At 39.9% G+C, this 18,744-nt stretch overlaps 1 protein-coding gene across 13 annotated transcripts in view; it reads right to left on the bottom strand.

The window, feature by feature from the left end:
* LOC124283883 (phosphatidylinositol 4-phosphate 5-kinase type-1 alpha-like) overlaps positions 1 to 18,744 on the bottom strand; it is a 76,071-nt gene that overhangs the window by 14,799 nt on the left and 42,528 nt on the right. For 12 of the 13 annotated variants that reach the window (XM_046719914.1, XM_046719918.1, XM_046719917.1 and 9 more), the window contains 2 exons: positions 17,543 to 17,742; positions 5,897 to 6,072 (listed from right to left, as the gene is read on the bottom strand). In XM_046719914.1, coding sequence (XP_046575870.1) covers positions 5,897 to 6,072; positions 17,543 to 17,742 — 376 coding nt within the window. The remainder of the gene's footprint in view (positions 1 to 5,896; positions 6,073 to 17,542; positions 17,743 to 18,744) is intronic. The other variant, XM_046719913.1, reaches the window with a different exon arrangement.

The following is an 18,744-nucleotide window of genomic DNA, read 5'->3' as shown; positions in this document are numbered from 1 at the left end:
TGCCACAATGGTTGTAAGAATCCCTTTTACAAGTAACATAATCCTGCAATAGATGTTTTATTTCTATTCCCTCACACTCATGTAAGGCTCGTATAAATGATTTTTTTTTCATCTTTCACTTACAAGGGAGACAATTTCCTTGAATTTTTATGAGGACATGACAACTTGAAAACACATAGACAGAGTGTGCGAAGTAGCCACTGGCCCGCTAGCCTGTGGCTAGTAAAAAGCAAGTCAGGCCAGTAAATCAATTATTATTATTATTATTATTATTAAATCTCCACAGTCACTGGCCCGACTGGCTTGTGAATTTTCATTGGGTCATTTTGTAAATATATCATTCTCTACGACTTGTTAAGTTATAATACACTTAATTTGTGGGCTAGTAACTTTCAGACATAGGTAGCCCGAATGGTTATTAAAATTTGAAAACTATTTCGCACACTGCACACAGAGAGTGATCATTCTTAGATCACTGAGTAACATCTGACTGCCTACTACCAGGACTGACAAGACAGCAATACTGCCATTCCTTGAAGAACCAGACAATAACAAACTCAACAGACAAACACAACACACAAGGGAAGGCTAAGCTAGAAAATAACACAAACAAGGCCACGACAAACTTTGTAGCTTGTTCAATGAAATTTTGTGAATTTGAACATTCAAAAAAAATATTAATAATAAAAGTAAAAATTAAAAATGATTAAATACTACTTTTACATTTTTTCAATAATCAAATTGGAAAAAAAAAAGAAAAAAAAAAGTTATTTCTTTTTATGAAAATTCATTGTAAAAATGACCAAAGACAGAAAATAGATATTGGTGCATGTTTGTTGTTTAACACCGCACACAGCAATATTCCAGCGATATGGCGGCGGTCTGTAAATAATCGAGTCTGGACCAGACATCCTAGACACACTGGGCTACTCTCCAATCATTGAGAGGATGTAGGTATTCTTTATCTTTAGTTTTATCTTTATGGCTGGATTAAAATAAAGATGTAAAGCTGCATAAGAAAAGACAAAAGATCAGGTGAAAGTATAAACCGAGACATACAAGTAATCAGTTTGTTGTGACCTAATGCAAAGACTTAAAATGCCTTATTCTGTAAATGAAAATCATATCTTTTGTCAGATTGACAAAATGAATAAATAATCTTTTCTAAAAACTAACATGCAAGCCTTTGCCTAACAAACATTTCACCACCACCACAAGCTTCGCTCTAGTCCACAGCCCTCAACAAAGGTTCCAGGGTCACATTCCCAAAGGCCATCTTGGCGCCAAGGTGATCGTAACCCCATTACGTTAATATGTGCTTATGAAAATCATAGCGCAGAGATCACTCTGTGGACCGGAGACCAGGGTCCACGTGCACAAAGTGACCCTAACTCTACGATGATCGCAAGCCTATGGCAAAGAATGGGAGTTACGATAATCGTAGCTCTAAGACAGTTTTGTGTAAGTGGACCTGGTACATATAAACAACCATGCAGATAGAACATGTTTTTTTCTAAACCAGGTTTTTGAAATTATATGCTTTAAAACAATTCCTAGTGAGCGTTCATTGTTTGTGTTATTGTGTTTGTGTGTATGTGTCCTGTATGACAACAGTCTGCAAATATTCAACTCTGGAACAGACAATCCAGTGATTGATGTTGTAAGCAATGATTTAAACCATTGCAGTATGAAGACACTATGTCCACAAAGTCCCACAGCCTGGCCATCCTATCCAGTTAGTCATTGCTTATGAGAGAGCGGAAGGTCGCGAGGTTCGATCCCCGAGCGTCATACCAAAAGACGTTAAAATATGGTACTTGTTGGTCCCTGCCTGGCGCTCGGCATTAATGGGTACAACAAGGACTGGTCGGCTCGGAGTCAGTATAATGTGTCTGAGTGGGGTATTCATGCTTCACTGCGGCATGGTACCTCAGTGAGCTAGCACTATAAAACCAGCTTAAGTCTGGGCTAGTACAAGCAGCCCCACATACACATACACCCGCATGCACGTCGTCATATGAGCGAAATATGCTCCAGCGCGATGTTAAACCCAATTTCACCTCACCTCACCTCATTGCTTATGAACAGCATTATTTGATGAAGACCAATCCTAACCTAGATTAACCTGAATATATACAGTCGAGCACCGTTGTGTCGAACTCTGATAACTCGATATCTCGGTTGTCTCGATGTACATCTCCGTCCCGGCAAAATCCTTCATAAGTTATCATTATTCAAGCTCTTTTAAGTCGACACGGATGTCTCGATATTTCGGATGTCTCGATATAATTTCATGGTCCCAACAAGCAAAATTACCCTTTTAACTCGATATTTGTAAAGAAACTCGATATTCACCTACCTTTCATGGTCAAGTGTCCCTCTGAACTGAGGTTGTTTTGACACATTTACACACGGTGCGGCATGAATCAAAGCGATGCGGTAGTGTAAACTAATTAGGGCTAATTGAGTTGAAGGAGTCACTTGTTTGTTATTTAATTACGATTAATTAAGAAGGAATTAATTAGGAAGGACTCACTGTTATGAATAAACACTACTGATTACGAATTATAGTTTCGAATCAAAACATACTGAGAAGCGTTTTGTTTTCTTTCATTGTGATATGAGATGATATGCCCTGGTGGAATGTCTCAAAAATCGGATAACTTCGATATTTTTTCTTGGTCCCATGAATATCGAGACATCGGTGCTCGACTGTATAATTTTCATTGTAACAAATAATCCATTAAATTGAAAAGGAGCTCCAGGGAGACCAGAGCTTAGAACTTGAGGAAATCTGGACTTGCTTCATTTAGGGCTTTGGGCTAGGCTGTATGAAAAACAATATGGTTCAGGGACTGTGAGACAGACTAATCCTAACCCAGATTGTCATCGGGCATCTTGTTTAGTAGCAGTGTTCACGAAGTGTCTGACCCTCTGACAAATCCGGCAGATTCGCCAACGGTCAGACAGAAGTCTACCAGATTGTCATGTCAATTATAAGAAATATTAAATCTGAAATGTGGTTTAATGTATATTCCATGGGTCCTGTGCATTTTCAATTGGTCAGACAGACATCTGAAACTTACAAGAACCAATGTCCTGTGACTTTGAAACACCATTCGTGAACACTGTGGTAGATTTAACTCCTTATAGTTTTCATTAGCAAATGCCACAAGACAAACCATGAACTAGGTTTTGTGCTAGTGGCTATGGTAGCAGAGTTGTCGAGTCCTGACGGTATAGCTCAGGGACAGATACAGATTTTGAGACCTGTTTCAAAGAGTGAGTGAGTGAGTTAAATTTTACGCCACACCCAGCAATATTCCAGCTTTATGGCGGCGGTCTGTAAATAATCGAGTCTGGACCAGACAATCCAGTGATCAACAGCATGAGCATCGATCTGGGCAATTGGGAACCGATGACATGTGTCAACAAAGTCAGCGAGCCTGACCGCCCAATCCCGTTATTTGTGCCTCTTACAGACAATCCAGTGATCAACAGCATGAGCATCGATCTGGGCAATTGGGAACCGATGACATGTGTCAACAAAGTCAGCGAGCCTGACCGCCCAATCCCGTTATTTGTGCCTCTTACTGTTTCAAAGAGAGTTTCAAAGGTCATTTAATAAACTTTCAGGACAAAAGGCGGATCTGCCTGTGTAGCTGTCCTGTCTTTTGAACTTACAGTTTGGTGTGAAGATTCAAAGGGTTTTTGATACAGTTACATCACTATAATGTTCGTCTCCAAAAAGGGTCTGCTATGTATATGAAGAATATTGCCTAGATTCTTTTAGAAATATTTAAATTTATTCAATGTCTCACAGTCTGAACACGCGAATTACACTTTTACACAAAAATAAAAAGAACTTGTCATAAACACCTGTTGCTCATGGGTGAAGAACTTGAAAACATGGATATATTTTTACAAACTATTCTACTGCACATGCACATTAAAACACTGATCATGCACATTTTAGATTGGCGAGAGTGAGTTGGGATAAATGATGATGTGTTTCTGGGGTGAGGTTTTGTATGTGATGGGGTGTGGTCACCATCATTTGTTTGTTGTTATGCTTCCCAACACTCCAGACACATTACAGTGGTTAAATCTGGACCAGACAATCCTGTGACTGACATCATGATCATAACGTCCATGCAATTGGGATACATTGACGACCATCGATTTATCTAGTCGCCTCTTGGCTGCTTGAGACCTTTATTCACACCAAACAGGATTCCACATAAATTTGAGGTCTGTTTTGAGGGTGTTTGTTTCCACACTAGTCATGCAAGTTTAGGATTGTTTTATATGTATGTGTTTGATAAATGTCATGTAAATGTGAGTCTGTTTTTGAGGGTTTATTTGTTCCACACAAATTAAGGTCTGTTCTGTGTTTGATAAATGTCATGTAAATGTGAGTCTGTTTTGAGGGTTTATTTGTTCCACACAAATTAAGGTCTGTTCTGTGTTTGATAAATGTCATGTAAATGTGAGTCTGTTTTGAGGGTTTATTTGTTCCACACAAATTAAGGTCTGTTCTGTGTTTGATAAATGTCATGTAAATGTGAGTCTGTTTTGAGGGTTTATTTGTTCCACACAAATTAAGGTCTGTTCTGTGCTTGTGCTGAGGGTGTTTGAGTCACTTTGACTAATGTCACTCAAAAGTACAGTAGTTGGCCATAAGTGAGTCATCATTAGTGAAATTCTCATTGACTTGCATGTTAATTAACTCTTGCATGAATAATTGTCATAAATTTAGTATCGGTCGAATTGCTTTCAATACTTATCTACCAGCTGGGAAATCATCTCAGCTATATACACATAATTTTCCCATGATTATTAAGAAAATTGCAACTATTTAAACAACATATATTAGACATACCAATCCGGTTTAACATGGCTGTCTATGGGATAGATTAAAAGTTGTCCTTATATATGGTGCTTAATCAGGTGTCATTCGATAACTAATCAACGGAAAGATGAAAGAAATTATGCACACGCAGCTGAAGATGATTTCCATGATGTATGCAAAATATCAAAATAAAATGACTTCAGCTCAATTTATGAAAATTATTCTTGCAACAGTTAATTAACATGTAAGTCTATGGAAATTTTGCTAACGATGGCTCACTTATGGCCAACTACTGTAGGTCTGTTTTTACACTTAGTATGTGCTGCATATTTGAAACTACTTTACAAAGGTTTGTTAAGGTATCTTATGATATACCTGAACATAGCCTCATCACCAAAAAAAACAAAAATAACAGTCTGTTTGGTTTACATATCATCTACTTAGACAAAACATACGTCAAACACACTGGTTCTGAGGTACTGACTTGCCAAACAACATTTGTTACAGTCAGTTTTTGATACATAATGTGGCTTGTCTGATGATGGTGTTATTGAGAGTCAAGAAAATATTCCATTTCCTGCTTTCTATAAGATATAATGAATTTCAAGAACTAAATGGAGCCTCTTTAATCCCTACTGCATGCTATCAGTTAAGACTAAACACAAACCAAAAATAAAATATAACATATTTTAGCGGGGAATACACTAGAGGGGCTGTCTCAAAAGCATAGTTATCACAAAATTTTTGCTGGACAAAATGCCAAAGTTTCATACATTAAAACATTACTTGTTTCAATAATAAAATCATTAAGTTTCAAAATCTGATTCCCCAAACAAAATGTCATTCAGGGGCCGATCCACAAAGCGTTTGTTGCACTACGATATTCGTAAGTCAACAATTAACTATATAGTTACGATAGCATGTGACGATACTCATGCTTTGTGGATTGGGACCCTGAAGTCATAAAAAAGATGCAAAAGCTTTTGAAACAACCCCTTAAGGGGTCATAATAAGAGAAGAGAAAATTCAAGATGGCCAACTTACCACTTCCTCTTTGTCCACAGGCGTTCCATGTTCTTGTGAAGTTATCACTGGGTTTTCCAATGCACTTGAGTATGATGCATCTGTGCTGCTGTTGGTCTTCTTAGAAGGTGATAATTGCTCTGGACTTAAAGACATAGGTGACGGACCGAAGTCTCTATCACTATTCATCACAGAATCTGTAACAATAATATCATGAAAACAATGGTTCTGACAGTATAATTAAGTTTTGAAGAAATGGTATGAGAATGTTCACAAATAGGATATAATGTATTGTAGAACTTGATTCTAAAATGCTTCGGTGAAAGATCAAAGGCGCCGACAGTACTTTATCAGACGATAATGTGCACGTTTTGCATTACGTCACAATGTATTGGCGTCACTGCGCCATTCTAGTCTGCCCCTCGTAATTGAACAATTTTGCATTACGTCACAATGTAAGTGACTTCACGATGCATGTCAGTTGTCATCCCCTCGTACAGCCTCCTACAGCAAACTACTCCGTTGCATCCCGTTTCTTGGTTTGCAGTTGCTTCACGCAGCTAACATCACTGGTGGAAACATTACGTTTATGTTTTACGACGGTTAAAATGTCTCAATTCGACTCACAAGTTTTCAGCGACGTGGTAACGTTTGCAATGTTTACATTCCCACAATGCAATCGTGGAATGTCGCTTGACTACTCAGCTTCATCTGGATGTACTGATCTACATTGGTAGTAGAAATGTGACGTTCATATTGCCCCATATGGTTTACGTTAATCACAGAAGTAATTAAAATAGTTTAGAGAGGATATTTAATCCGAACGTAAACTGTCATCAAACTGTTATCATTTGTTTTTTCTGGTAACATTCGTCTTAACGTAAGGGGGCAGACACATCAATAGAACAGCGCGCCAGTTAGCCCTGTGCGAGGATTCTTAATTTAGGTGCCTACACCATCGTTTCTGCCTTAAATTAATCGTAATTATCCTTAGAAAGTATTAAATTTGGCATCTTAGAAAAGAAATACAGTTTGCTCTATCACCATGTACAGTGTAATAAAACAAACTTTCACCCTGAACTATTATAACGTTAAAGCACTCGGACGCAAGTGTCCTCATACTTTAACTGTAACAGCATCTGAGTGCTTTAACGTTATAATAGTTCAGGGTGAAAGTGTGCTTTATTACACTATATACATGGTGGTAGAGCGAACTGTATTTCTAAATAACGTTTAAAGGCGTTTCTAGAAGGTTCATATACAGAATTAACTTCACAGTCTGCGCCAGCACCTTTTGAGTCAAAAAGGTGGGTTTTACGCCAGTTTTAGTAATATTCCAGCAATGTTACGGCAGGGGACACCAGAAATGGGCTTCACACATTGTACCCATGTGGGGAATTGAATCCGGGTTTCAAGGTGACAAGCGAACATTTTAAACAGTTGGCTTAAACAAATATAAACAAGCATGCATGGTCACCAGATGTCATTACAACTGAGACTTGAACCTGGGCCTTCAGTGAGACGAGCAAACACTTTAACCACCAGGCAACCCCACCCCCTAAAGAAACTTTTGAGATTACAATCCCAAATAACATTTTCAGAAGATGTAAGACTATTATAGACAAGTACATCGTCTTGATCATTATTGTTCTACAAAGTAACAGAGACCCTTTTGTCAATATGAGCACCATCTCTGTAATCCTTTACCAAAATGTCAGAAAATTTCATACACATGCTTGAGAATATATTGTGTAACTGTAGCTGAAATTTCCAAACATTGCTAATTAGTTGTTCTACCCCTTTCCAATCAGTTAAAGAAAATAGCAACAAGAATGTAAATTAGGCGTAAGCTAGGCTAACTTAAAATCAATTTTACTTTAAAAATATAAAATATATACATGCTTCTATATCCTATACAGTTTGATTACAATGTTATTGCTAAAATATGACGACTATATTCCATGCAGAGCAATGCATTTCTCCACTTTGTGGAGACAAATAATTAGTCCCAGGGATAAAGTCATCAAAATTATCCATAAATTTGAAAAATCTAAATTGAGGCCAGAAAAATGATTAATTCCATACCAATCAAGACTCGCTAAGTCATTCTAGACTCGAGATGGGTTTACTGTTTAAATCTGTCTCCTGGGTCTGATAATAACTGTGTTGTATAGTTTTATGACTGTTTCATTTTAATTAAATTCAATTCAATATCAAAATTAAATATAATCAAATCATATTAAACTTATTTATTCTCACTACTGAACATAATGTAATTTTCTGAGTAAAATTGATATTTTATACTTATCCTGACTCATGCTCTTTTGCTTGTCCCCTTCCTCTTGCGAACATAGTGGAACACTTGTATCTCCTTAATTGAAGCTCCCTTCAATGTAAAATCACTAATTGGTACTCACCCACGAGTTACCTCCCCTGCCGTAAGCGCGGGAACAGGTGTCGCCACCCTCTGGCCTCATGCTTCACTCTCTCCTGATTTTGCGAGCCCAACACTTGAATTTACAGGGAAATCCAAAGTGTTATGTGGGGAGGATGGGAGGCTAACCTCATGAGTCAGGATAAGTATAAAATATCAATTTTACTCAGAAAATTACATATTTTCCTTATCCTGACTCATGCTCTTTTTGTTTGTAGAATCCAATCGGAGAGGTGGTGGGTAAACAGAATACTTTGGATTAATTAGTGATTTAAGTAAGTGATATTGTAATAACCCCTCCGAGGGAACTTCATAAGGCATTGAGACTTAGGATATTTCCTTATAATAAGCCATAGATATATACACTATAAGTGGGGTATTACCTTACTAATATACTGATATATCAATATATATATCTAAACTGCTACTCTAACGTAGCTGTACACTGAATATAACTCAGTATGAGCTTAAGGTTGAATAACCTAAGCTAAATATGTACATAGCCCTAGAACTCCATGGAGTTATAAGCTAGTGAATATATGTATCATATATCTAATAATCTCGTGGGGGTGAATATTAACGCCTACGAGGGACTGTCAATTGCTGAGCTGAGGACCAAAGGACCGAAATGATGAATGCCAGAGAGACGCCCTCGGTGGTGATGTCTCTGAGATAGTGATTAGCAAACACCATGTTAGATTTCCAAAGCATCCTTCCATAATTGTATTCAATGAACAGTTACCATGAAGGGCTTAGGTGGATGCCAATGCCCTGATTTCATGAGGATTTGATGCTGTTGGAGGGTCCAGTCCCTGCTGCCTTATAGGCTGCAGAAATGACAGTTCTTATCCATATTGATATGGTGGTACGAGAGACTTCTGTCTGATTTGTAGGCTGATAACGGATGAACAATCTTCTGAGCCGATCTTCGCCTTGTTTTGGAACCACGTAAATAGATTATGAGAGCTCGTACTGGGCATAGAGATAAGTCCAATGTATCTTGAGATCCAAGAATTGAGGATAGCTTAGGATGTGAAATAACCTGTCTGGTTGACCTGGTAGTTGATTTTTAGCGATGAAATCCCATCTTAATCCCAGGTGCGCTGTCTTTTGATTTTCATCAAACTGTATCCTCTCATAATCTAGAGCATGAATTTCAGATATTCTGGCTGCCGTGGCTAGCGATAACAGGAAGACTGTTTTCTGTGAGAGAAATTCAAAGCGTTGTCGATTCCAATGGTTCGTAATCCTCACTTGTGAGGTGTCGTAAAACTACATTCAGATCCCAAGCTGGGGCGTGGAATTTTCGCTTTGGTCCTCCAATCGGAAAGCACGTAGTAAGGCCAGTAACTCTGGTGTTCTTGTTAATTTAACACCCGCTCTCATAGAAATCACAGAACTAAGCTGCAAGATATGTTGACAATGTCGAGCCTTTAAATGTTTGTTTTGCCGTAAGTAACACAAATAGTCTGCCACTTGAGGATGCGAGCATCTCTCGCTGTAAAACCCTTGTTTGTTGCATAATTTTCGTAAACTTTGCCACTTGTCATCGCATAAGCCACGCTGCTGAGTATCGTGAAGGCAAGCGTGACCGCTTTTGCGCCCTGGTAGAATATCCTCCTCTTGTTTAAACACATTTTAATACAGTCCATAATGTGAAGTTTGAATACTTCTGGGTTTCTGTGCACCTGTTTGGTGTGAGGATGTATTAACAGGTTTTGCTAGCTGGGTAGTTCTAGTGCCGGTTGACCGATATCTTGTATTACATGGAAACTGACGCTCTGGCCGGCCAATAGGGCCGCCACCAAAGTGAGTTGTAGGCTCTGGGCGCTTGGTTGATTTTCTGTAATACTAGAGGTATTATTGCTGGAAGCGGAAACGCATTGATTGAGGCCTTCCCATGAAATGCTTAGAGCCGCCTGTTGCCCATGCTTGTGGGTCTGGCACTGGTGACACGAATGTCGGTAGTTGATTGTTGAACCTTGTGGCGAATAGATCTACTAGCGGCGCTCCTATTTGCTTGATTATCTGTGCAAATATCTCTGTATTGAGCATCCATTCTGTCGGGCGACGGTAGATGTGGGCGAGAGAGCGCCTGCTAGTATATTCCTGGTCTCGGGAATGTGGCATGCTTTGACATGTAGATTTAGATCTTGGATTAATTCGAACAGTTGAAAGGTTAAATTCAAAAAGGTTCGGGCGATCTCGCTGAGCCTTGTTTGTTCACATAAAACGCCACTGTCGAAGTTGTCGGTATGTATCATCAGGTAGCATTCTGTAGAATGTTGCTCCAATGTCTTATGGCGCTGATTACAGCTTTCATCTCTAATGCGCTTATGTGGAGTTTGCTTTCTAGCTGAGTCCATAACCCTGATGCCGTCCGTTGAGAGATGAGCTCCCCAACCTTGGAGCGACGCGCCTACTACATATAGATGGTTTTGAATTCCTGCTCTGCTAAACAAATCCCTTCGCAGACATTCGATTTCTTTGTCCACCATAATAGATGAGGTCTGAGATGTATCGGTAGACTGAATGGTTGTAGGTCGTCGAGATGTGTATTGATCGAAGACCTGTAACGGACGAACTGTAATCTGCCTATGACTGTCAAGTCTTGGGCTGATGTTAGAAGACCTAGTAAGCTCTGCCATTGTCGAAGTGGTAGCGGTGACAGTAGAGCTGGTGGAATGATCTGTTGGATCTTGAGCCAACGGTCTTCTGGTAATGACTATACGGTTGAGATTGGTGATAAATCGGATTCCTAGGAATTGCAGATCTTGGCGATGGTACTAGGTCCGATTTGTGTAAGTTTACTAACCATCCCAGCTGTGTTAGTAGCTTTATGATGTAGTTTAACTGTAGTTTGAGATGCTGTGGATCTTGATCTACTTGTATCCCGTCGTCGAGGAAGAACGCATCATGCGTAGCCCTTGACGATGTAGATAGATAACAATCGGTTTCGTTATCCTCGTGAATAACCATGGGGCTGATGCTATTCAATGGGAGTACTTTCCACTGGTAATGTAACCCGTCTAGCCGCAAACCGAAGGTATTTCCTGGATTCGGGATGTATTGGGATGTGCAGATAAGCATCTTGTAGATCTATACTGCCCATGTAGTCCATGGGGCGAATCATCTGCCGTAGCTGCGGTAGATGTAGCATAGTGAACCTGGGTGGTTTGTTTAAGTAAGTCTTGTTGAAGAAGCTCATGTTGTAAATGAGTCTGTATTTCTCCTTGGAGTTCTTCTTGGGTACTAGGAAAACTGGGGAGTAGAAACCTGGTTCGATGTTTCCTTGCTCTATTACTTCTATGGCCTGCTTGGTTAGGAGTAATGTAACCGCCTCTTTAACTTTAGTAGTTGTTGTGCCTCTACCTCGAACTTGTGAGGGTTGACTGTTAGTGGAGGCTTGGCCTGTAGTGGGATACTAAACTGCTGAAGAATGTTGGAGACATATGTGTCTTGAAGTATTCCCCAGTTTTCCCAGTGTAGTTGAAGACGCCCACCCACTTGTGAGACGGTTGTACTGGAACGGCTGGGGTGGAAGACTCAGTCGTTCGAACCTGTCTTTCAGCGCTTATAGTTGCGGAACCTCTGGGTGTCCTGCCTCGCCCTGACCTCCTCTATAGTTGCCATATGGGCTTTATTTAAAAGAATCTCTTCCTGGAACTGGCAATCTTCCTGTCTCTAGCTCTTTTGTAGGCCCGTGAATTTAGATCTCCTGAGTATCTTTTGTGAAGTCTGTCGAATGACACTGGCTAGCGGTCCATCGATTTAATCATCAGGACTTCTCTAGAATCCTTGGTGACTTCTTTGGAGACTGTGTCTATTCCTCCGTCAAATATGGATGGGGAAGACCACGGGCTGTATATAGTGGAGCTGTAAAGTTCTCACCCCAGTTGCAGGAAGCTAGGAGGCCTTGACGACGAGCTAAGGTCAATGCTGCTGAGACAGACGCCAGATGATCTGTTAAAACTGCTGGTCCTTCTTTGCATCAGTAGGGCCGAAAGTAAATCATTCTGTCATCTTCAGAGGTCGTGGTTCAAATCTGGAGATAAGTGTCTCATTTATTGTTCTAGATCTATTTAGACCGAAGAACATACTGCTTCGGCCATGGTTTCTATCTGAACCAATTTCCCATCATCAATCTTGTAGTACTTGTTCTTGGCATCGAGATCAGCTTATAGTTCTCATCGATGTCTTGTGCTTTGAAGAAGGGTTCCATATTATGCGTGGAGAACTTCTTGGCTGAAATTTGGCAGATGTGGCGCCTGAACCTTTGTGGCTTTGTTAAATGCTGTATCTAGGTTCTGAGGTACCTTTAATCGGGTCGATTTGGGGTAGTGTAATAGCATCTGCGCCATCTTCTTTCATCAGATAAGTCTGCCTTATTGCCACTCTTGGAAGGTGATGAGAGATCTAGATTATTGACCATCCAATATCTTATCTCTGCATCTGAGAAAATAATTCCTCCATCATCTTCCATTCCATCATCATAGATAAGAGGTTGTTGCTCTTCTGATGTAGGGCTGTGTGGCTCTATCTCTATATCGTTTTGACGCTTTGTGGAGATCTAGTTGTAGGCTTGGTGTGCAGACCTGTGAGGTGATCGACGTGGTGATCGTGAGGTGATCGCCTTGGTGATCTATATCGATAGGTTGACCTTCTTGGCGATCTATGAGGGGACTGATAGCTTCGCCGGCTCTTGTGTAGTCCCTTGCTGATCTTTTTAGATGAAGACGATCTGGGTTCAGGTGTCCTTCGCGAACGCTTCGCGAAGCCGTATGCGTCCGGGTCCTGGGGAACGATGATATGACCTTCGCCGAAGGCTTGCGTGGTGGTCTGGTGATCAGATTCCATATCTGAGTATGACGCCGAAGAAGGTGATGATTCTTCCGCGCCAGCGAAGGCCTTCGCGCCAAGGCTGTACATCTGGGTCCTTCGTCGAGGTGGTCTGTGACTTCGCTCGCCGAAGGCTGCATTGTCGTGGCTGCTACGCTGACAGATGGTGCCCTGGGGTGCTGTTCACGTTGGAGCCTTCGCCAAGGCTCGGACCCTGGGATGGCTGCTTCTCCAGTCTATAGTGGCCTTCCATCATAATCATGATCTGTTTCATAAGATCGTTTGGGATGATCTGCACGTAGTAGATGGTGCCCTTTCTGCTGTGTTAGCGGTGGGGCCCTCAGCGATCTCGCCTGACATCAGTGTAGAGGCATCAGGCTGCTTGTTGTTGATCTCTGCTGACGCCACTGTCGCTGTCACTGGTCGCTTGTATGCGATATGTCGGGTATGATGATCGGCTGGTCATCGTGAGAGGCCCAATTCTGCTGCTGGAACGATCTCGCCTGAGAAAGTTCTCGATGACTTCAGATTTCCTTTGAGGAAGACGCTGCCCTGGGGTACCTAAGTCCGCTGGAGAAGACGCTTGAGGCCCTCTTGGACTTTGTCTCATGATGACTGGATGTCTGGAGAGGCCGGTCGCTTAGAGGTGACGGACTGCATCCCATCGCCCTCTTCGATGGGGTCTCAAGCAGAACACCAGACGGGAGGGGATCACTCGACAGCAGTTGACTGGATGGGCAATCCACGACGTCGCCATGTCTACACCTAGTTTGCGTGACTCTATCTGCAACACGCCTCAAGACGCAAAGATGGTATTTATCAAAGGCAGAATTGGTTAAATTTATGCAGTAACTGCAGTAACGTGAGTCAAACGCGACAAGGCTTAGTACAACTAGGGCATACCACATGCGGATCCGCGAGCGGAAAACGTAATCTACATAAATAGTACAGTTTTTCATCAATGTAAAACTAGCTGAACAATCACTTAACTCACGTGAATAAACAGTAGATAATAATGATTAATTATTAACGCAAATAACTGAAGGATACTAGCTATACCTTTATAGTAAACTATAAAAAGGTAACTAACTAAGAAAACCAAAGGATATAGTGTGTAAGAGACACAGGCTCTCACATCCTGCTCACTGGGCGAAGAAGGAGAGAGTGAAGCATGAGGCCAGAGGGTGGCGACACCTGTTCCCGCGCTTACGGCAGGGGAGGTAACTCGTGGGTGAGTACCAATTAGTGATTTTACATTGAAGGGAGCTTCAATTAAGGAGATACAAGTGTTCCACTATGTTCGCAAGAGGAAGGGGACAAGCAAAAGAGCATGAGTCAGGATAAGGAAAAATAATTATTTTTCTTTAAAATCCAGGAAGAGAAATGTGTTTTTCCATGTGTGACACAGATCATTCATAAAGAGGTTTAGGTGTCTTTGTTGAATTTGAGAGCGCAAATGAGAATACCTTGGAGACATGGAATTTGATGAATATGCAATTTATGAAGGCTAGATATGAAGTAATAATAGCTCTGAAACCTCTTCCATTTCATGTATATTGACAATCCATTTCTTAATTTCTGAACTTTCAAGCATGTTTATTTCCATACTAAGCATCAATCGTGTTCACATGTAGTTTCAATCCTATCATAAGGCTTGCTTTTAGCAATATTCCAGAAATATCAGGCGGGTGACACAAGAATGGGCTTCACACATTGTACCCATGTGGGGAATCGAACCCGGGTCATGTGAAAGCAAGTGATAAAGCAAGGATATACATAGTCACAACATGTAGACTGATTAATGACTCCTTTCATTAGTGAGGAATAGAATTATGGTAAGGTTTAGACAGAAAGGAATCCAAACTATAAATGACATCTCATCTACAAATCCCTTTTGTGACATACTGTGTTCTCACAATTATATTTACAATGGTTTGCCCTCAGCAATGAATTTCCCCATATTTATAATAATTTTGACATTTTCAATGATTTAATTACTCCTAATTTTACCAAGCTGCAACTGAATTCTTCCCCTTTTTCAAACATACTTGACCTCAAATATCAAAAGAAAACACTTAAACTTAATTTAGAATGTTTAGAAATGCAGTTGTTTTTTAAACCCACACCTTTGGTAATGATCCAAACTTTAATCAGTATGATATAATACATCATCTGATTGCACTCAAGTGTCTGTAGTGAGTTCAGTTTTACGCCGCTTTTAGCAATATTCCAACAATATCACGGCGGGGGACACCAGAAATGGGCTTCACACATTGTACCCACGTGGGGAATTGAACCTGGGCCTTTGGCGTGACAAGGGAACGCTTTAGCCACTAGGATATTCCACCGCCCCAGGTGTCTGTAATTACAGTACAGACAAAAAAAAAATATCTCAATCAAACATACCTTTTAAAAACATTTAAATTAAACATGAAACAATCACACAAATGTCTATGATTAAAGCCAGGAGAAATATATGACTAATTTTTAAAATATCACTCAAATTGATGAGAAAAACAAGTGAGAGAGCGAGAGGTTAAGAACAGGATTATTGCATTCTATCTACATTTAAAGTCTACAAATAAATATGATATAAAATTATGTGAAATAAGAGGAAAGAGAAATGTGTTAGGCTGTGACTGACGAGCAACTTGATTCAATCAATCGTTAATTAAAATTAAAAAATAGTTTAATCTGAAATAAGAAAGCAGTCTCTGAAATTGGATATATCACTCTTGGAAATCTTTCATTGAATCTAATCTTAGAAATGGCTGGGTCTAGTACAAATATGAGTGAGTGTTCTAAGGGAGACCATTCTAATATATTCTCCCTTATAACACAGGAGTTATTTCCCCCTGACATTCCAATGTCCTTGATAAATAATAAAATGTATTTTTCTGTACTTGCAATCACAGAACAAGACATTGAATTACTGACATATCCTATCACTGATCATATCAAAATAGTATTTATTTGGCTGGGATATAAAATATACAATTTTAGTATGCAGCATTGAAGTTGTATGTCTAAATCTAATTGCAAAGCATCAGTTCCTAGATTAAAATTCTTTCATTATACAGTGGAAGCCCTCTAAACAGGCCGCCCTCCAATCTGGCATGCCCTCAACATTGGCACTAGAATTTGGTCTCGGCAGAAGCTAATTAATTTATGATCATTTTCACGCCCCTCTAATCAGGCATCAGTCTATTCCGTATTTCGGCACAAGAAAGACCGCCTAATAGACTGTTTGCACAGTAACTAACACTCTCTAAACCGGCATCCAGTATCTCGGCTCTCCTGTTGATTGGCTGATGGATTACCAGTGGATAAGGATTAGGCCTTAGTAGGTGAGGTAAATTGGTGAGTGACACGTGTCAATTGTATTATAAATTAATTGTCGTGTGAATGAAAATAGTAAACTTGACAAAATTAACACTGACGCATGATTTGTTTTTGACTCAACATGATGACTATCAACACGTTGTTCAGTCGTATTTTAAGGCACACGGTAGATAATTCTCAGGTTGAAAAGGGAAAAGTTCTCTAAACGGGCATTTTTTGCCGGTCCCAATGAATGCCGGTTTAGAGGGCTTCCACTGTATTTCTTGAGGCATGGGCTCACATATGTCCAGAATGTTCTGTTTAAAAAATTAACCTCTGAATAATAATTGACAATAACATGGCCAAACTAAATATCGTTCAAAATGTTAAATATATTATAATTATACCAAAGTCAAATTCCAGTTTTTATGCATTATTCATGATATTTAATGATATGTTATTAACAGTGTGTAATAATCAAGAATTCTTCAACACAATCACTCAAATGTTTAACACTGATAATGTATTTTATACTTCTGAATCAAATTTTTCATTCAATTTTTAATAAGAAAAGCAAGATTTATGGATGTCAACTTCTTCAATGTGAATAACACGACGTTTCGGAGTGTATGCTTGGCTCCTTTAGTATGTTATTCACAATAAAGACGTTGACATCCATAAACCTTGCTTTCCTTACGTATTCCACTTCGTAATGCCCTTCAAAGATTTGATCCAATTTTTAATATATAAAAAGAAGTTGAGTTATTGCTAGTAGTAAATTTATACACATGGTAATGTACAGGGATTGGGATAGAGAACTTTGACAATGGGCAGTATTCAGGATTATTAACCATTTTCTGAATTTAGAAAGGGCCACTGCCCTTGTATCAATAGTAAACTTCAAAATTTTAATGGGCCATTTTTTATTCTAATGTGCAAAATGGCCCATGGCGCCTGCCTTTCCCAATCCCTGGGTAAAGAACTCTCACGCACAACCATCCAAATTTCTTTTCCCCTTAAAAACATATATGAATCAAGTTGCGAGTCAAATTATGATATCAAGCAGAAATTACATGTGCAAGTGCTGGCCGCATTACCCAGAACATCACTGGAACAGCTAGGACTGGAAGCTGTGAAACTGGGCGTTCCCTCGGTGTGTTCCGTGTGCGTGGGCGTCGACTCAGACAGACTCAAGGGCGGGGAACTCCGTATTGTTGTCATGTAGCGTGGTGTCATCTCTTCAGACTGATATGCTGTTGTCATCAACTCCGATCTGAAAGTGACACATGGGAATATAACAGTATGTCGGGTTGAATAGTGAGTGAGTGGGTTTGGTTTTAAACCAACCACATTCAGCAATATTCCAGCTATATGGCGGGTTGAATAGTTGGTGAGTATGTATTTTAATGCTGCTTTTAGAATTACTCCAGCAATATCATGGCAAGGAATGCGTGAAGTTGGCTTTACACATAAAACCCACTCGAAGGAATTATTAGTTTGTTTGTTGTTTAATGCCGCACTCAGCAATATTCCAGCTATATGGTGGCGATCTGTAAATAATCGAGTCTGGACCACACAATTCAGTAATCAACATCATGAGCATTGTTCTAAGCAATTGGGATACGATGACAGGTGTCAACCAAGTCAGCGAGCCTGACCACCTGATCGCATTAGTCGCGTCTTACGACAAGCATGGGTTACTGAAGACTAATTGTAAAGCGGATCTTCATAACAGTCTGTAAATAATCAAGTCAAGTCAAAATTACTGCTCTCATACATATGACGATCTGCATGCTAATTTTAAAGTGATAGCTCCATGCAATACCACAATGCAGGTCAGTGTGTATCTTCCACTCAGACACAATGTACTGACTGGCCAGTTCTTGTTTTACTCCTGATGCATATCATTGCCATGTTCCAGGCAGGGGAACAACAAGTACCATCTTGTCACATCATTTGATATGATGTAAACAGTGGGTGGAACTGTCAAGTTTCCACTATCCCTGCAGATGCTTTATCCTTCTATCATAGTGAGTATGTTTCAATGAGTGAGTGAGTGAGTTTAGTTTTATATAGTTTTTGTCAATATTCCATTAATATCACGGCGGGGGACACCAGAAATGGGCTTCACATATTGTACCCATGTGCAGGGTTTTACGGGACGCATGATTCCTGCGCATTGGACTCAGAAATTTGATGATGTACCCCTAAACTAAAATCATGTGCGTCCATGTGGACGTAATATAATTTTCTTCTGGGAAAGAACTTCATGAAT

The sequence above is a fragment of the Haliotis rubra genome, unplaced genomic scaffold, assembly GCF_003918875.1.
Source record: "Haliotis rubra isolate DU_JTF1 unplaced genomic scaffold, ASM391887v1 Scf324, whole genome shotgun sequence".
In the NCBI taxonomy this organism is placed as follows: Eukaryota; Metazoa; Mollusca; class Gastropoda; order Lepetellida; family Haliotidae; genus Haliotis; species Haliotis rubra.
The sequence above is the reverse complement of the archived record's forward strand: the minus strand, read 5'-3'. Positions and strand labels throughout refer to the sequence as shown.